The sequence below is a fragment of the Rhincodon typus genome, chromosome 35, assembly GCF_021869965.1.
Source record: "Rhincodon typus isolate 14 chromosome 35, sRhiTyp1.1, whole genome shotgun sequence".
Classification (NCBI taxonomy): domain Eukaryota; kingdom Metazoa; phylum Chordata; class Chondrichthyes; order Orectolobiformes; family Rhincodontidae; genus Rhincodon; species Rhincodon typus.
The window spans coordinates 24,254,152-24,275,134 of record NC_063366.1 but is presented as its reverse complement, the minus strand read 5'-3'; the positions used below and the strand labels follow the sequence as shown (position 1 = coordinate 24,275,134).

General features: G+C 42.5%; 1 protein-coding gene across 1 annotated transcript in view; it reads right to left on the bottom strand.

Annotated features, from left to right (window-relative positions):
• Window positions 1–20,243, bottom strand: part of LOC125486985 — a 30,398-nt gene extending 10,155 nt beyond the window's left edge. The window contains exons 1-4 of the mRNA XM_048616696.1: window positions 19,958–20,243; window positions 7,515–7,781; window positions 1,476–1,589; window positions 1,279–1,380 (exon numbers count right to left, since the gene is read on the bottom strand). Coding sequence (XP_048472653.1) covers window positions 1,279–1,380; window positions 1,476–1,589; window positions 7,515–7,781; window positions 19,958–20,243 — 769 coding nt within the window. The remainder of the gene's footprint in view (window positions 1–1,278; window positions 1,381–1,475; window positions 1,590–7,514; window positions 7,782–19,957) is intronic.
• Window positions 20,244–20,983: the final 740 nt, after the last annotated feature.

Genomic DNA, 20,983 nt, shown 5'->3' with positions numbered 1-20,983 from the left:
CTAGGGATGGACAGTAAACACTGGCCCAGCCAGCAATATCCGTCTCCCACGAGAAAATTAAAAAAACTCAGTCAGAAGTACAAGTCTTTCAACTTACTGTTCATGGTTAAGAACGATGGAGAGCGATTTGTATTCAGACCAAGAAAGAGGACGGAAACGTAGATGATCACTGTTATGCACATTAAACACCCAAACCCTGCAATACTTCTGCACCACATGGAGAAGCCTGTGAAAGGGATAGTATAGAGGTCTCGGTGAAATAAGAGTGTGGTCAGACAACTCCAGTTCTGCACCCTCATAAACATCTAATCTCATCAGGAAAATTGCATGATGAGAACCATAGGAGTTCTTCTTACTCAGTCGCATCTTCACATTATGTACATCTTCAAATTAAACATTCATCACATTATCAAAGAAGAGTAGACTGAAGAATGGATATGGAGGGAGGGAAAAGTGGGGGCTAAGGGAGGTGAATGTGGGAGGGAGAGAAGTGGAGGAGAATGAGTTGGACGAGAAAGGTGAGTGGGAGGACAGTACAACAGAAGGAAGGAGGAGGAGGATGGTAAGTGAGAAGGGGGAGTTGGATTGAGAGAAGGGGGTGAGGATAAATGAATGGGAGGAATTGGGAAGGGCCGAGGACCAGAGGGCAGTGATTGAAGGTGATTGGCAAACATATCAGAGATGACATGAGGGAGAAGGTTTTCACACAGCGTGTGGTTCAACATATTCCAAGTTTCTACAAGTGTTGTAAAAACAAGCTGAATCATACATTTCAACTGGATCATTCTCTGCAGAGAGATCATTTGCTGGACAGGGAGTGGAATGAATTGTGGAGTTGCGCTGTAACCATTTGCAGTTGCAAATCAACCAGGAATCTACCGAATTGCACAAAATCAGCAGCAGATGGCAATATACGTGTGCATCAAAGCAGAGATGGAAAAGAATTTTAGGATTAACAAGAAAGAGAATTACAACATTTTCAAAACATATAAACCTAGATGTAATAGACAATGACCAACATGGACTAAGCTCCATATGTTTCTCTTGTGCTATCAATACGAGGTGAAGATCCTGTGCTATGTCCATCTCTGAAAGACACAGTATCTTTCACCCCTGCCCCCCCAGTTTGAAACATACCCTCGTGATCTACCCGTGAAGCTTGAATGAGGTATCATCAATGCTGCAAATTGATAGTGTTTAATTTGATAGCAGGAGCCACGGGCTGGTATCTGATTGTTGCAAGTATGTGTTTAGACATCAGCCAAACAGATCACTTACCTGACTCAAATACAGCCAGAACACTTGCAATCAACAGGCAGGTGATGGACACAAGTTGAAATGCCACAAAAATGGCTGTAAGTTCCCTCTGCTGGTTTGGACCTATGAATGCAAACCTAAAGTGAGCAAAATGAACATCAACAACTAGTGGTTTGATGTAGAAATTATTGAATGCTTTTAATACTTTCAGTAAGTACCTGAGAGTTTCTTCATGGCAATGATTATGATAGCTTCTCCAACGAAGGAGGTCAAACTGCTAGCCAGAGCCACAACAGAGATGAATAAAACAGCAACTAGAATGAAGAGAGTCTCTGAAATGTGAAAATAACACAAAAATTTATTCCACTTGACATGCACTCAAAATCTTCCTGAAGACTACAATTTCTTTCTTTATTAGTGAACACTCAGACAACATTTGTACAATTTACAAACTTCTCAATCAAACCTCCCGTACTCAAGTCCATACTTTGCTATATTTCATAGACAAAAGGCTTTCCAGTGATAAAATACGCATTGATCATTACCCATTGCTCCATTATCTGAAGGAACTTTGGATCCAACTTGCCTCTTTACCTTAGATGCTTTGGCTTTTCCTTCTGTGACCTGATCTGCCTGTGATCTTACCAAAAGCTCTGCTAAAATTAAGTAGCCTAACAAATTACTACCCTCACCAACTCTCCTTGATACCTCCTCAAAAATGGAATCATGTTAGTTCCTCAGAAATTTTTCCGATAATTTTTCCACTAACAAGTCTCAGTTGCTGGTCTACATTTACTCAGTGTATGCTTTTCTATCTTTTTAAACAATGGTACGACATTTAATTATGTTTCTAGATCTTCGGCAACATATCTAAAACAACAGGAGGTTGGAAGACTTGATTGGAGCCCCATCCATCACCACAGTTTAACTCCCTTCAACACTGACACAAATCGGCAGCAATGTGCACCATCTACTGCAGTAACTTAGCAAGGCGCTCCAACAACACCTTCCAAACTTTCAACCCTCTTGCATCTCGAGGACAGAGCTGAATAATGATGGTAATGCCACTCCCTGCAAGTTCCTCTCCAAGTAACTCACTGACCTTACGTGGAAATCACTCTACATTCCTCCACTGCCACTTTACAAATTCTGCAATTCCCTCCCTAACAGTACTGTGGTCTACCTCTGCCCCGAGGACTGCTGTGATTCAAGAAGGCAGTTCATCACCACATTCTCAAGAGCAGTTAGGGTTGGGCAATAAATGCTGCCTTGCCAGCGATGCCCACAGTACCTAGTACAAAGGGAGGCAGTTATGGTTTTTGGAGATCATCTCACCGCCAGGACATCTTTGCGACAGTTCCTCAGAGTAGCATTCCAGGTCCAACTGTCTTGAATGACCTCCCCAACATTACAAAAAAGAAGCGGATCTGCCAAAGACTGCCAAACAGAAAAATGTTCCATTCAGACAGACTGCCTCGTACTTCCTATTTATCCAAATTCTTAGTTGTGTTACGAACTGCCAAAGAAAAAACACAGGCTAACCCAAAGCTACTACAATTAGCTTTCTATTTACTCATTGTTTCCTCACTGTTCATCACTATGGTTACACTAGGGCATGAGAGGTTGGAATGTTATAAAAAGATATATTTTTATCAACCTATTCAGTCGTGTTATCACAACGGTCCATGGAAGGTGGGCCTGACCCAGCAGGAATTACCACATTGTCCCATCAGCCCCTCCAACATAATAATATCAACTAACCTTTTTCAGAATACTTCCCAGTTCACCCTAGGCTTAAGGAACATTGTACAAGAAGAAAATGCAGACTTTTCCCAAAGCAAATGCGTAATCACAAAATAGATACAGATGAAGAGAGAAATGGCAAGATGGAGACAGCACAAGAGAGACAGAATGCACATACGGCTGTGAAGAATAGGTAAAGCCTCTATGTTAGTGATCAAGCAAAATGTTGATAAGAAGACATTTTCTGTACAAAAAGACAGAAGAGAGAGGACTAATGGAGATTTAAGAAACAAAGAGTCACTAACATGAGCCTTGCTGTTGGAAGTCAGTTCCACAATCCTCAGACCAAGTCAAATTTTCAAAAGACATTTCAAGATTAGACCCAGTGTGGCAGGGAAAAGTGAACCTGCTGAAAGGCTAGATCTAGCTCTTGTTATGCCATAAATTTGATAAAATTACAGTCCTCAGTGAATGGAGTTATAAGATGTGTCTCAATTGCATTATTTAATGCAGAAGAATTTTTAGTGGTTCAAAAGTATTTGTTGCCCATTACGATATACGGTCATGAAGCACAGAACCAAGCCCAGCATGTCTATGCTGACCAACAAACACTAATCCAATTTACCTGCACTTGGTCCCTAACCTACTAGGCCCTGGCATTTTAAGTACTCATCATCCAGATGCTTCCTCCACCACCGTCCCAGGATGACGTTCCATATTTCTACCACCCTCTGGGTGAAAAAATGCTTTTCTTGGATCTCCTCTTAAACATGCCTGTCATTGATTTGATCTGATTTATTATTGTCACTTGTACTGAGATACAGTGAAAAGTATTGTTTTGCATGCTAACCAGTCAAATCATACCTTACATTAGTACATCAGGGTAATAAAACAGAATGCAGAATACAGCATCACAGCTACAGAGAAGGTGCAATAAAAGATCAACTCTAATATATGACAGGTCCGTTCATTTCACAATCTATCTATACCTCTCATAATTTTGCATACTTCAATCAGATACCCTCTGAGGAAAACAAGTCCAGCCTATCTCGTTTCTCCTCATAACTGAGACTTTTCATCCCAGGTCCTGGTGAGTCTCCCCTGCAAAACCTCCAGTGCAATCACATCCTTCCGATAATGTGGCCACCAGAACTGCACTCAACATTCCATGTGTGGCCTAACCAATGTTTTATAAAATTGCAACAAGTCTTCTTTGCTCCTATATGTTACTCCCTAACTAATCAAGGCAAGCATTTCCAATGTCTTTTTCACCATCCCATTTACCTGTGCAGACACCTTCAGGGATCTGAGGAGTGTACACCAGTACTCAGTACTCCCTAGGGACCTGTCATTTCATTGTGTATATTCTTCCTTTATTAGACAACCCAAAAACACTTGCACTTATCAGGATTAAATTCTACCAACCATCGTTCTGCCCAATTTACAAGCTTATCAACATTAGACAGTACCCTGAAACCATTTTCCTCACCATCAACAGCACCCATAATTTTCAAGTCATCTGCAAACTTACCAATTAAACCTTCTATATTCACATCCTAGTAGTCACAGTGGCTTCCAGCAGTACGCTGCTAGTCACAGGCTTCCAATTACAAAAACAATCCTCCACCATCACCTTTGTCAACATGCCTTGGATCCCATTGGTACATTTTGGACAAGCTTTCTGTGTGGGACCTCGTTCAAATGCCTTACTGAAGTCCATATAAACCACACCAATTGCACTACCGTCATCAATATATTTAGTCACTTTTTCAAATCACTCAATTAAATTAATCAGACAGGGTCTCCTTCTAACGAATCCATGCTGACTATCCCTGATCAATCCCTGCCTTTCCAAGGATTTATCCTGCTCTTTAGAATTTTTGCCAACAATTCCCAATAACTGACATCAGACTAACTAGACTGTAATTACCTGGCCTATCCCTGCTGCCCTTCTTGAACAAAGGAACCACGTTAGCTATCCCCTAGTCCTCTGGCAATTTGCCTGTGGCCAGTGAAGTATTAAATATATCTGACAGGGCCCCAGCAATCTCCTCCCTTGCTTCCCATTGCAGCCTGAAATACATCTCATCAGGCCCTGGGGATATATGCACCTGCATGCTCGCTAAACTATCTAATACTTGTTAATACTTCTGACTGTTGGGAGGCCAGTAGTATTATCCCAGCAAAGTGATCACCCCTTTTTTATTTTTAAGTTCTACCCAGGGGGCGTCAGCTGAAGATCCTTCTAGGATGTCCTCTTCCCAACAGTCAGAAGGAGATAGAGGAGCAGATATCTGTGCAAATCACAGAAAAGCGTGAGCAAAACAGAATTATTGCTCAACTTTGCTAGCATTGACTAGGATTACCTTAGTGTGGAGTGGACTTTTTAAAGTGCATCCAAGATATCTTTTTGTACCATTATGTAGATAGCCCTACGAGAGATGGAGCAGTGCTAGAACTACTCCTAGGGAATGAAGTCAGTCAAGTAGTCGAAGTTTCAGTGGACAAGCATTTTGGGGATAGTGACCATAACCCTCTTTATTGGTTTTGAAACTTACATTGGGATAATGATAGTGCAGAAGTGCCAAAGTTGGGGGAAAGCCAATTTCAATATTATGAACCAGGATCTGGCAAACACAAACTGAAAGCAGGTACTTGCAGGTAAGCCTACATTTGGAAAGTGGGTGCCTTTTAAAAGGTAGTATACTGAGAATTTAGGACCAGCATGTTCCTCTATGAATGAAGGGCAAGGGCAGCAGTGATGGTTTCCTTTATCAATAATGCATGCCCCCAGCTATTTATAGCCCCCATTTATACCCTGAAATGTTGAGCTGCCAGTCCTGCCCTTCCTTCAGCCATGTCTCAGTGATTGCAACAAATCATATTCCCACATGCTGATCAGTTTTCTAAGTTCATCTGCCTTATCAGTCAAGCTCCTTGCATTAAAATAGGTACAATGTAGCTTTCTAGACCTCCCATGTGCCTTATCCTGTGTTATGGACTAGATGAGACCCCCACCCCCCAAAGTATATTATGGAGATAGCCTAAACACTAACTTTTATCTTTTTTAAAGGCAATGGTAAGGTGCTACGTTCCAGATATGATTCGATTGGTCTACCACTAAACTTTAAATCAAAACACACTTTATTCTTATAACACAGTTAAAATAAAACAAAAAGAACTGCCATAACTTTTCTCTATTGAAACACTTAACAAGATAATGTATTATTAACCACTAATCATCAACTGTTCCAATGTTGGCATCCCATTAACACACCTCTTGGCAAAAATGCAATTCAGCAAAACAGTTATGATTCTCACGCGCCGTCTCTCTCCAGTCCTGAAAAAAGAAACAATCCGTCCCTTTTGATTTTCACTCTAGCAGCAGAGAACTCAAGCTCTAAGCTCCAGCAGCAGCAGAAATTTTCTCATTAACTCAAAGCAAAACTAAAAGCCTTCTGGGGTCTGTGCCAGCCTTGGTCGCACCCACTCATGATTCTTCCATCTCATTTCACAAAAAAAAACACAGCCAGAGAGAATTGACAAGCTGTTTACAAACTGCCTGTCTGACAGACATTTTGGCACAACTGTGACAACACCCTTCTGTAACAGAAACAGCACAGGACACATCTCTTAAAGGCACAGTATCATCACACCTGCCTACGTCTTCTCCACCTGTCATAGCCTTCCTTCCACCTCTGATGGATATTGCTCTTGAAGTTACATTTATTCTGTGCCCCAACTCCCTGCCCAACGTTTAAAATCACCCAACAGCATGAACAAACCTCCCAGCAAGGAAATTAGACCCATTCCGTTTCAGGTGCAATCCATCCAGTTTGTACCGGTCTCACCTACTCCAGAAGCTATCACAATGATGCAAAACTCTAAAGCCCTCCCTCCTACACCATCCCTTTAGCCACACATTCATCTGCCCTAATGTCCTATTCCTGTACTCAGTAGTGCATGGCACTGGAAGTAATTCAGAGGTTGCAACCTTAGTAGGAATGTTTGATTTTTGATGATTTTTGTCTGTTTGTTCCCATAAGAATGTTGCAACATAAAATGTAGTTCTTCAGTTTATTTCCATAGGTTGCTAAGAAATTCACTTTTATTTAAAATTATGGTCTCTATGGGTGACACAACAACCTGGAAACATAGAAAATAGGAGCAGCAATATGCTATTTGGCACTCAAGCCTGCTCAGCTATTCAAAATGGTCCTGACTGATCATCCAACCCTGTTCCCACTTTCTCCTAATAACCTGTAATCCCTTTAGCTCTAAGACCTATATCTATCTCCTTCCTGAAAACATTCGATGTTTTGGCCTCAACTGCTTTCTGTGGCAGAGTTCCACACCCACTGGGTGAAGACATTTCTCTTCATCTCAGTAGTCACCAGTTAGAATATAATCCAAAGTCCCTCAGACAGTGTCTGACAGTGAAATTTTATCTAGAACATAAGTATTTAGAATATCATTCCACATACTTCATATTGTTTCAAACCATGAAGTCCTACCGTCTGCTGCTAGCACGTGTGAGTTGCTGCTAGTGCTGACCTCGTTTTTCACAATGCAGGTATACACACCGCAATCTGTGACTTCCATGTCCTGAATGAACAGCGTGTGGTTTCCAAAGGATACACTGCTATTCCATCTGTTCCATTCTTTGTTATCTTTCCGCCAACTGATGCTACTTGCTTTTGCTTGCCTCACAATGCACCTCAACCAAACGTGATTGATTATATGGTCAGGTTCCTGAACGATTTGTGGTGTTCGCAGTTTTTCTGTCAAAAGGAAAGTTACAAAAGGTTGTTAAATTCAACTGACAGATCATCCTGTTGCCAGCCTTGGTTCAGTTATACTACAGCTGTGTGACAGATAGATGTAAACAAAGAAATAGCACATTAGCTGAATAATTACTGTGTGGTAGTCTGACCTTTAAATGAAGACAATACTTGTGACATTAAAGAGAAACTAAATAAATCAAAGAATCCATATGCAACACATAAAAGTTAATAAATGCAATCAAACAGGATGAGAAGAGATAACAAATATGAAAACCAACCAGGCTGCTACTAAATCAAAGGCTGGCATCAGTTAAATGGGATGCTTCTATTTTGGATCAATAAAGGAAACATCCAAACATTTATTAACTAATGAAGTTAAGAATTATGAAATCCTAAATAAAATTATTTTGTGTTGTGCACACAGAACACAAAAAATATAGGACATACTTTTACCCTCCTGATGTGCCATCAGCAATGGCGGCAAAGTTTGGAAAATATGGAGAGAATAAAAAAACAGATTCTCAACATTAAGAATGGTTCTTGTGATGTCAGAATTTCACTATTGAGCAGCAACTATCTATTTCCAAGCATTTGTGACAACTGTATCTTTTTATTTTGTTGGAGCATATTACTGCAGATGCTGGAATCTGTACTAAAATCAAAAGCACGCTGGAGATCACAGCAGATCACACAGCATCCATGGAGACAGAGCAAGCTAACGTTTCAAGTCTAGATGACTCTTCATCAGAGCTGACATGTAGTGTGCAGGGGGCAGCATTTTTACAATAGTCGGGGGGAGGATGGAGTGTTAGGAGAAAAAAGATGTTGGCAGCTCAGATTAAGTGATTGGAATGTGAGAACAACAGTACAATGTTGTGCCTAACTGTTGAGGTTGGCTGGCTCGCCAAGCTGGTTTCCTGTTTCGCAGACGTTTCGTTACCATGCTGGGTAACATCCTCAGTGCAGCCTCCGATGAAGCGTTGGTATGTTTTCCCGCCTGGTTTTTAAACTCTGGAGTCCGTTGAGATGGATTGCCTCACTTCCGGTTTTCCTTCGTAGTGGAATGTATATGGGGTCGAGTTCAATGTGTTTATTAATAGCATGCTTCGTGGAATGTCAGGCTTCTAGGAATTCTCGTGCCTGTCTCCACCTGGCTTGTCCCAGGATTTTGGTGTTGTCCCAGTCGAAATGGTGGTTCTCCTTGTCCATGTGGATTGAAATGAGTGAGTATTGGTCGTGTCTTTTTGTAGCCGGTTGGTGTTCGTGTACTCTTGTTGTTAGTTTCCTTCCTGTTTGTCCGATGTAGTGTTTCTCACAGTCTTTGCAGGGGATCTTGTAAATGACATTGGTCCTGTCCATGGCAGGGAGTGGGTCTTTAGTTCGGGTGAGCAGCTGTCGTAGGGTTGACGTGGGCTTGTGTGCCACTCTGATGCCCAGCGGTCGTAGGAGTCTTGTGGTGAGTTCCGATGTGTTCCTGATGTAGGGTAATGTGATGAGTGTGTCGGGGCGTGTAGTATCTTCCTGATGTTGTTTGTGTAGGCATCTTCTGACCCAGTTTTTTGGATATCTATTATCCTTGAAAACCTGGAAGAGGTATTCTTCTTGCTCTTGGCATAGTACAGACTGTCCCGACACCGCAACTAGGCAACAAAATCCTCTACATGCTAAAAAGACTTAAACAAACAGGACTGATCAACAAGGCAGACTTCTTAAGAATGAAACCCGAAGGAACCAACACACCCCGATTCTACGGCCTCCCTAAAGTGCACAAGGCAGAAGTACTCCTTAGACCCATAGTCTCCCTACCACGCACTCCATCACACAGATTAGCCGAGGAACTACAAAGGAGACTCGGGCACCTAGTCAACAAGTCACCCCACTCTATCCACTCAGCCCAAGAATTCCTCAACTCCATCAAAGACATAAGGATAGACGACGAAGAGACCATGATATCATTTGATGTCACTGCCCTATTTACATCAATAGACATAACACTAGCAAGGGAAACAACGACAATGCTACTGGAACAAGAGCAAGACCCCAGTGAAACCATCTCCAAGGACAACATGCTCAAACTATTGGACCTATGCCTCACCACCCACTTCACTTTCAATGGCCAAACATAACGAGCAAATCAACGGGACACCCATGGGATCGCCTATCTCCGGACTCGTAGCAGAAGCATTGATGCAAAGACTAGAAGGGACGGCCCTCCCAGTAATCCAACCAAACTATGGATACGCTACGTAGACGACACCTTTGTCATCATTAAATGGACCAAATTAGAGGAGACACACAAACTTATAAACAACACCCTCACCGGAATAAAATTCGCCAGAGAGGAGGAGAAGAACAAACAGCTTCCATTCCTGGACGTCATGGTAGAGCGCAAGACAAATAGGGAACTACAAACGAAAGTACACCGTAAAGCCACACACACAGACCAGGTACTGAACTTCAGTAGTAACCGTCCCAGCACACACAAACGAAGCTCCGTACGAACACTATTTAACAGGGCAACAACACACTGCAGCAACACGGAACTACACCCAGAGGAAGAAGTTGTCCTTGGAGATGGTTTCACTGGGGTCTTGCTCTTGTTCCAGTAGCATTGTCGTTGTTTCCCTTGCTAGTGTTATGTCTATTGATGTAAATAGGGCAGTGACATCAAATGATATCATGGTCTCTTTGTCGTCTATCCTTATGTCTTTGATGGAGTTGAGGAATTCTTGGGCTGAGTGGATAGAGTGGGGTGACTTGTTGACTAGGTGCCCGAGTCTCCTTTGTAGTTCCTCGGCTAATCTGTGTGATGGAGTGCGTGGTAGGGAGACTATGGGTCTAAGGAGTACTTCTGCCTTGTGCACTTTAGGGAGGCCGTAGAATCGGGGTGTGTTGGTTCCTTCGGGTTTCATTCTTAAGAAGTCTGCCTTGTTGATCTGTCCTGTTTGTTTAAGTCTTTTTAGCATGTAGAGGATTTTGTTGCCTAGTTGCGGTGTCGGGACAGTCTGTACTATGCCAAGAGCAAGAAGAATACCTCTTCCAGGTTTTCAAGGATAATAGATATCCAAAAAACTGGGTCAGAAGATGCCTACACAAACAACATCAGGAAGATACTACACGCCCCGACACACTCATCACATTACCCTACATCAGGAACACATCGGAACTCACCACAAGACTCCTACGACCGCTGGGCATCAGAGTGGCACACAAGCCCACGTCAACCCTACGACAGCTGCTCACCCGAACTAAAGACCCACTCCCTGCCATGGACAGGACCAATGTCATTTACAAGATCCCCTGCAGAGACTGTGAGAAACACTACATCGGACAAACAGGAAGGAAACTAACAACAAGAGTACATGAACACCAACTGGCTACAAAAAGACACGACCAATACTCACTCATTTCAATCCACATGGACAAGGAGAACCACTATTTCGACTGGGACAACACCAAAATCCTGGGACAAGCCAGGTGGAGACAGGCACGAGAATTCCCAGAAGCCTGACATTCCACGAAGCATGCTATTAATAAGCACATTGACCTCGACCCCATATACATTCCACTACAAAGGAAAACCGGAGGTGAGGCAATCCATCTCAACGGACTCCAGAGTCTAAAAACCAGGTGTAAAAGTACACTGACGCTTCATCGGAGGCTGCACTGAGGAGGTTACCCAGCATGGTAACGAAACATCTGCGAAACAAGAAACCGGCTCGGCGAGCCGACGAACCTCAACACCCACAACCCGAGCTACAAATCTACTCCAAAACCTTGGAGTTGTACCTAACTGCCAGCATACAGTCAGAAGGTGGTGTGGGAAATCCTTTCATTTTGCTTCATTTTTGATTGCGAACTAAACTGGGAAAACATCAATTAAACAACAAAGGAATTACTGTACTTTTATAAATCAAGTTACTGAAACACATTATGTGTGGTGCTTACAAAGTCAGATTCTATTGGCAACAGGTTCCCGACACAAAAGGCCACCAACCTAACAACTATTTGATTGGCTTCTGGATAACTGAACAGTTCTGAAGAGGAGTCAGTCTGGACTTGAGACATTAACTCCGTTTTCTCTCCACAGATGCTGCCAGACCTGCTGACTTCCTCCAGCATTCCCTGTATTTGTTTGTGTCTGCTTCACATTGTATTCTTAGTGCACACTCATTGACTTTAGCACTGAAAGCCTCTGTATTAGGCACATTGCTTTCTTACACACAGGGTCTTCTTTGCTCAGTAACAAGCTGCTAGTCTCTATGGCCTGGGAAAGCATTTTAATGCAGGAGGAAGAGGCAGCCACCTGCTGTTGTCACAGCAGGTAGCACTGAATACTTGAGGAGGTGGATATGTCACTCTGCACAAGGTCTGGAATGAGGATGGGAAGTTTAAACAGATCATAGCAACACTGGCTGGTACTTGGGGAAGGTGTAGGGCACAAAGACATGGGAATTTCCAGGCATGGGCTTTGGGAGTTAAGTTGGGGCATTAACACAGATAAAAGGGCTCAATGGGAGGAAATGGGAGGGAACTGAAAGCTCATGAGCCACAAAGACGGCATCATAAAGAAGGAAACATCAAGCACGCATGGGGGAGGCAGCAGCAATTTGTGTGTCACAGATAGAACCTGCAAGTTACTCGCAATGAACTTGGAACCTGTCATGTCAACAATGCAATAACAGCACAAAAACAGTTGGCACTGCCTGCAAATTGGACATAGGAATTTACTGTTCTTTTCTGTAGGGGTCAAAATTAAATATTTTAGAATTTGAGGCCATGTTAGGGGCAATTAAAGTAAACATGCCTCTCTTCAGTAATCCTACCAATCTGGTGTCAATTTATACTTTATTAGGTCATTCATTGACCAAAAATACACAACCTCAAACAATCATGATCATTATATTGTATGCACTGATTGCCATGTTAGCTAAGCAAATGTAACGAGGCAAAAGCACTTAAGTGTTTTTCATTTCCCAAATATATTCTCGTTAACACTGGAAGATAATACTTCACAGCTGCAACATTCAAATACTTGAAAGAGCCACCAAACTCAAAACGTTAACTCTCTTTTCCCCCCATAGATGCTGAATGAATGATTTTATTGTCACGTATATTTGGGAAAATACAGTGAAAAATGTTTTGTCGCCTCAGTCCAGCGCCATTTTGGATTACAAAATGGATAAAGAAATAAATCTTCTTAAATAGGTCTTCACCTTCTGTTTAATTGACAGAAAAATATAAAGGCAGAAAAATAAGAAATAATGTTCAACTTTACAGTCCTTCTTGTCAAGGACAGCTCTGGGTTTTAAGGTCACTGGGGTTTCTGTAAGGTGTCCCAGTCTTTGGGTCCAGCTGATGCTGTAGGTGTCCCCAGGCCTGCTGCCATCACCTCACCAACATTGCTAAGAGTACCGAACTGGGCCTACCATGCTGCCAAAACCGTAGCCACTGCTATCACCATGAGTTCAGCTCCAGCTTCCTCTGCTATGACACCTCCTCTGCTGCCGATAAGAAAAAGAGAGAAAAAAAGAAAGACGAAAAGGAAAGAGAAAGAGGATGCAGCTGACCTGGAGCAGATAGTTTCGAGAGCCCAAGCGCTACCTACCTTGCCAGCGCTGCCAACTTAGAATCTTAATACTGCCAGACCTGAGTTTTGACAGCAATTTTTGTATTTATTTCAGATCTCCGGTAACTGCAGTTTCTTTAATTTATTCAAATAATGCACTGTAAGCATATGAGGACACAGAATCATATAAAAATTACAGAACAGAAAGATGCCATTTAGCCCATTGTGTCTGAAATCCACTTCCTGCCTTTTACCCCTAACTCTTGATTCTCTTACAGAGTAGAAATCTGTCTATCTCAGTTTTGAAGAAACGACCAGCCTCTGTGGTAAAGAGTTCCACAGATTCACTACGCTCCGAGAAAAAATCCTGTCTTCAAATGGGCTACCTCTGAGATGATGCCCTCTGGTTCTAGGCTCTCCCACAAGGGGAAACAATCTCAGCATCTACTCTATAGTTCAGTCAAGTTCCCAAATAATCTTGTATGTTTCAATAAGGTTGCCTCGCTTTCTTCTGAACTCCCAACAGGTACAAACCTAACCTACTCAACCCCTCCTCATAAGAAAATCCCCTCCATAACCAGGATCAACCTAGTGAACCTTCCCTGGACTGCCTCTGGTGTCAGTCTATCTTTCCTTAGACAAGGGGACCAAAACTGTTCCTGGTTTCCCAGATGTGGTCTGACTAGTGTTTTGTATAGTTTTAGCAAAACTTCCTGACTTTTAGATCCTATTCCCTTTGAAATAAAGGCCAACATTCCATTTACATTCCCTATTACCCAGTGAATGTGGATGCTAGCTTTCTGCGATCCATGAACAAAGACCCCCCCAAAATCCCTCCATGCTGCAGCAATCTGCAGTGTTCCCTCATTTAAATAATATTCTTCTAGCCAAAGCGTAACCTTACATTTTCCCACATTATATTGCACCTACCATGTTTTTGCCCACTTGCTCAACCTGTCTTTATCCCTCTGTAGACTCGTGTCATCCTCACTTCTTTTTTTAACATCATCCACAAACTTGGTACATTCACTTCTGCCATCCAAATCATTAATAGGTGTAAATAGTCATGGCCCTAGCACTGATCCCCTGTGGTACTTCATTAGTTACAGGTTGCCAACCTGAAAATGCCCCCTTTGTCCTAACTTTCTGTCTTCCATTAGTTCGCCAATCTCTATTCATGTTAATCCTACCCCCAATCTTATTAAGTAGCCTTGTGTGGTGTTTTACGGAATATCTTTGGAATCAATTACAGCATTTCAGTTGCAGATTCAGATTCCTTTAAACAAGTTGATGGTTTCCACCTCAATCACCAAACGAGGTAGCAAATTCCAGACACCCACCACACTGCGGATGAAAACATTTTCCCTCATGTCCCCTCTAAATCTTAAATCTGTGTCCCCAGGTAACTGATCTTTCTGCTACAGAAAATAGGTTTTCACTGTCCACTCTACCCAAGTTTCTCATTATTTTGTACACTTCAATTAAATCACCCTTTAGTCTCCTCTGTTCTAAGGAAGACTCTAGACTATCCAATCTTTCCTCAAAGCTGAAATTTTCAAGCCCCAGCAACATTCTTGTCGATCTTCGCTGTACAGTCTCTACAGCAATAATGAACTTCCTGTAACGTGGTGACCAGATATGCACACAAATCTCCAGCAGCCGCTTAACCCGTATCTATATAGTCTTAGCAATACATCCCTGTTCCTGGATTCAGTACCTTTCGAAATGAAGGAAACCATCCCATGTGCCTTCTTTACCCCCTTTCTAGGTGCCTTGCTACCTTCAGGGAATTGCGGACATACTATCCAAGATTTCTCATTTCCTCTATCCCTTTCAACAGCTCCCTATTTAAAAGGGTTTTCCCTTCCATTGTTTGGCCTCCTCAAAAGAATTATTTCATACACCTCCAGATTGAATTTCACTTGTCACTCTTCCACCAATTCAACCGAACCACAGTTATCATTCTGCATTTGACAGCCATTCTCTTCACTATCAACTACCAGGCAAATTTCTCAGCCATGCCTCCATATTCAAGTCTAAATGGTTAATATAATGAGACCACAAAATGCAAGGGACCCAATACTAAGCCCTATGGAACAAGCACAAGAAGCTTTCTACTTTCAAAAGCATCTGTCAAACTCTGTTTCCTGTCACTAAGCCAATTTTGGATCCAAATCGTCATACTCCCATATCCCTTGAGTATATTGAAGTTACTAAAGGACCAACTGTGAGGAACCAGGGGAAGGAGGATTCCATCCTGAGGTACACAGGACAGAGACAGAGACAGCGAGCGAGAACCATATCATACCTCACTCACTGGAAGTTTTTTATTACTTTTATATTGTAATTGTCAGTTAGTGATTGTCCTTTTACTAGTACTATCACTCCCTAACAAGAATTTAACAGTAAACCCAGAAATAAATAAATCCCAACATTAACATTAAAGGGATCCAAATTACATTTAATAAAACCCGAGGGGACATAATAAAGTCCCAGAAGGGCTGCTGTCTCATTGAGAGACACAACTAACGGTAGTTTAACCTGAGGGTCACCGTGCCTCAGGTGAGGGAAGAGTTTGAGAAGGAGGGACCCTCATAATGTATTGGCTGAGTGTAGGAGTTGAACCCATGCTACTTGTGTCACTCTCTGTTACAAACCAGCCATCCAGCCAACTGACTGCTGCATGTAAATAACAGAATAATCAATAGGTGGGGATACGAATGAATTGCTGGGAATAAAACTGCCAAACAATTGTCTAATAAACATACTGGTTGAGAGTTAGATATTACAAATGTTTCACTCACCCCAAACTTCCACAAGAAAACAAGTGTGTCTGACCACAAAATGATCCTTGGCCATAGGCATAGTGAAGGTTGCTTCATAAGTGCCACTGTCTATTACTTCTAACTTCTTCAGAAAGAGAGAGCCAGTCTTCTTATCAAACCTCACTCGGTTTTTGAAATATGAACTGAATGCCAACGAGTTACCATCAATTGTGTACTCCAGAATCACATGTTCATTTATATGATTGAAGTACCGCCAGACGACCCGGACGGAATTATTTTTACTGACTTGAAGCAGGGAAGAGGAACCTACAGGGTGGTCTAATTTGATTGGCTCAGGCGAAGTGTCCTGCTCTGAAAGAAGGTAGTTAGTTGAAAGAAACGTTAGAGATTCACACCAAAGTAACATTCCCATTTAGCAGAAATACAGTTTCAAAACAGCTCTCATCTATGTCACAAATGGTATTCCTTGTCTGTGATAAAGGTTAAATTTTCCCTGCTTGCCTTTCTCAACCTCTTTGCAGCCTTTGACATGTTTGATCATGGCATTCTCCACCAATGGTTATCCAATAACACCCTGCTAAATGGGGCTGCTCCCACCTGCTTCCATTCTTAAATAGCTAGGTATAGACAGAGAATCGCTCAAATAAAAATATAAGCAGATGGAAAATATGAGCCCCTCGAGCCTGCTATACCATTCAATATGATCATGGCTGATAATCCAACTCAGTGCCCTGTTCCCGTTTTCTCTCCACATCCTTTGATCCCTTTATTCCCAAAAACTATATCCAACTCTTTCTTGAAAACATTCAATGTTTTGGCCTCAATCAGTTTCTCTGGCAAAGGACTGTACAGGCTCACCACTCTCTGGGTGAAGAAATTTCTCCTCACTTCAGTCCTAAATGGTCCACCCCATATCTTAAGACTGTGACCTTCCAGGGCCTGGACTCACCAGACATCCTTCCTGCATTTACACTGTCTAGTCCTGTACAATGTTATGTTTCTGTGAAATTTCCCCCTCATTCTTCTAAACTCCAAGTACATAGTCCTAACTGATCCAGTCTCTCTCCATAAATCAGCCCTGCCATCCAGGAATCAGTCTGGGAAATCTTCGCTGCACTCCCTCCGTCACCAGAACATCTTTCCTCAGATAAGGAAACAAAAACTGTACGCAATTCACCAGGTGTGGTCTCACCAAAGCCCCGTACAATTGCAGCAAAACATCCCTGCTTCTGAGGTTGTTGACTTGCTCACCGAGCTGGCTTGTTCTCGTTCAGACGAACCATGCCTCTAGGAATTCCCGTTGTATGTTTGGCCAAACATAGGCACTCACGGGAATTCCTAGAGGCATGGTTCTCCAATCAACAAACACAGAATTGGACCCCATTTACAAACCCATACAGATCAAAACCAGAAATAACAGTACTCGCCATAACAGACCAAACAGTATAAATTCCATGCGGAGTAGAATAACATCACTTCATCGGAGGCTCCACTGATGATGTCACCTAGCCTGGTGACGAAACATCTGAAGGAGAACAAGCCAGCTCAGCCAGCAAGTCAACAACCTCACCCAGAACCCAAGGTACAGATCTTTACCAAAACTTTGATCCTTGCTTCTTTATTTGCATCCTCTTGCTAGAAGGCCATTTGCCTTTGTCACCATCCGTTACACCTGCGTGCCTATCTTCAGCAACTGATATACAAGGACACCCAGGTCTCATTGCACCTCCCCATTTCCCATACAGGTAATAACTCACCTTTTTGTTTTTGCTCCCAAAGTAGATAACCTCACATTGATCCACAGTATACTTCATCTGACATGCATTTGCCAATTCATTCAATTTGTTCAAATCACATTGAACCTTCCCTGCATCTTTCTCAGTCCTCTCTCTCTCCCAGCTTCTCTTCCTTAAGCTAACTGATAATGTCCTGGTTTCATCCCCATGCCCAGTCAGCTTTCTTCAAAAACCTTCCTATTGAAAGGAACTTTTCCTGAATCATGAGAACGTTGAAAGGTTTTAACTAGGTCAGTGGCAATGTTCTCACTTATACTGAATGTGGTACTGACTGTGGAATCAGTATTTTTTGGCAGTTTATTATGTTTCAGTCCCATCATTCTCTTCATTATTGTTGTTTTGCTTACAATGCCTTTGTTGAACGCCTGACCCTGATTCATAGAAGGTTTTCTTCGACTGTTCAACGTGCTGATTTTTTTCTTGACTGTAAATATTGAGGCAAAATTATTATTTAACATGTCCAGTATTTTTTTTTTCACTACAGAACATGACAGCTTAAGTGGTTCAAGCTGCTCCTGGCCACTTTGCTTTTGCTAAGAGAATTGTAAAAACAATTAATGTCAATTTTAATATCCCTTTCAAAATTTCCAGTAATATTCGCTTTTTCAAGCTCTTAGTCTCTGCTTTGGTTTGTCTGATGTTAAAATCTTTTTTAGAACACTACCCTCATTTATAATATAGCTTTACACAAGAACATGTGTGTCCGGTGAACAGTCCTTATCTCATTGGATTTTGGTAAAACGAATCTTAACAGCCTCACAGGCTCATGCTATACTCTGCTACAACGGAAAAGATTATGAAGATTTGGCACACAATTCCTAATCATTTACTATTTATTATGCTGAACTGCTTGTATAGCTTTGATCACCCAAGGTCTGGAGTCATATGAATCAATTTTTTTTTTACCATTTTTCACTGTTGTTACATTCAAGTCTTTGTTTGCCCGAGCCATTGTGAGCAGTTCCACTACATCAACGTGGCAGCTCTCCGAGGGAACCACAAGACAGCCCAGACATCCTGAACATCCTCAAAACTCTTTGTATCCAGCAGAGGAAAGTTAACAAAGGCAAAGCAACCATAGCTGGTGCATTAGAACAACAGGTCATTGAAGGGTTTCAGCTTTCTCGCTTGTAAAGTAAGCTTTTTGTGTGTGACGCTCGATCGATTTTGTCCACTTGTCAAACAGCCCCTCCCCCGGCTGGAAGAGGCACCCATCTTTTAAGAAAACCCGAGGGTGCTGCTGCAGATTATTCTCTCCAGCACAACTGACTTTTGGTTTTGGTCAAGGTGCAGGCGGGGCAAGAGGGTTAGTGTGGTAAAGGGTGGCACAGTGGTTCAGTAGTTAGCACTGCTGCCTTACAATGCCACGAAGCCGGGTTCGATTCCACCCTCGGGCAACTGCCTGTGTGGACATTCTCCCCATGTCTGCATAGGTTTCCACTGGGTGCTCCAGTTTCCGCCCACAGTCCAGGTTTGGTGGGAAAGCCATGCTAAATTGCCCTGCAGTTCTAGAGATGTGTAGGTTAGGTGGAGTGGCCATGGGAAATGCAGGGTTTCAGTAATAGGGTAAGGGGAATGTGGGTCTGGGTGGGATGCTGTTTGGAGAATCGGTGTGGCCTCAATGGGCCAAATGGCTTGCTTCCACACTGTAATGACTCTAAAAAAGTAAAGAAAGATGTTAAATATGAAATGTTCATGCTTAAATGTTACTAGCAAAATCAGTAATGTTTGAGTCTTTGAGGGAGGTGTAGAGGAAAGGAAATTGTACCTTTATTCTGGATATAGCTGCTGAACCTGTGCCTAGGGAGCTTTGTCAGATCTCATGGAGCTGGAACTCTTGTCTATATTGCTAAGCAAATAAAATCTGTTGCTGTTCTCTCATAAGAGCATAGATCTCACATTAACACAAGGTACAGGAGATATCAAAGATATTAAATTAGGGAGAAATGCCTCAAGCCTGCTTGGCTCAAAATAAGTGGCATACACCCTACGCATGCTGATGTGAAGTTTTCACTGACCTACCAGTCATTTCCTGTCGCCTTACAGACCCCTGATAGATATGACTTTCTTCCAACAGATCCAATTCCTGCAACAGGACAGACCCATTCTTCATTTTAGGTTCAGATGTCCGTCCGTCACGTTGCAAAATTGGGGTTTCATTCCCCGCGGTGATGTAATCCCACATCACATCTTCACTCTGAAACCCATTTTCTGGAAACCAAGATAGCAGCAAAGGAGAGACTTTCTCAGCATCTCTCGATCCACCTATAAAACCTGAGACAACAACACTGGTTGGTTTCTGTGACATATGTCAGACCACCTTACAATTACCCTGAGATAGTAAGAACTGCCGACGCTGGAGCTGGAGGAACAGAGCAGGCTAGGCAGCATCAGAGGAGCAGGAAAGCTGACGTTTCGGGTCAGGACGCTCCTTCAGAAATGGAGAGGCTTCGCAGTGGGGTTATAACTCGCTCAGAGATAGTAAGAACTGCCGATGCTGAAGTCAGATTTCTGAAGGGTCCCTGACCCGAAACGTCGGCTTTCCTGCTCCTCTGATGCTGCTGCGTTCCTCCAGCTCCACACTATGTTACAATTACCCTGTTTTGTTACCTGGATGCCTTGGTAGGGAGAATTGAAAAGACAATTCAGGAAGTTGGACAAACCAGGGGACACTGGGAGTGTGGGGAATGGTAGCAGTTTTTGAAGGAGATTTCTAAAAGTAACCCCCTCAACACCCTCCCTCATTAGCCCACTCAGTGCTCTCCCTCATTAACCCCCTCAGCACCCTCCCTCATTAACCCCCCTCAGTGCCCTCCCTCGTTTTTAAAAGATCCTTTGGTTCCATTACTCCTGGTTGTTGCTGGTTCTCCTCAGTCACGACTGAGGTTAGTAGCTATCAAACAGAAACAGAAGTTGCTGGGAGAGCTCAGCAGGTCTGGCAACATCTTTGAAGAGAAATCAGAGTTAACGTTTTTGCTCCAGTGACCATCCCTCAGAACTCGTATTTAGTTTTTATTTAGTAGCTATCATGTTGAGGTTAGATTCCTA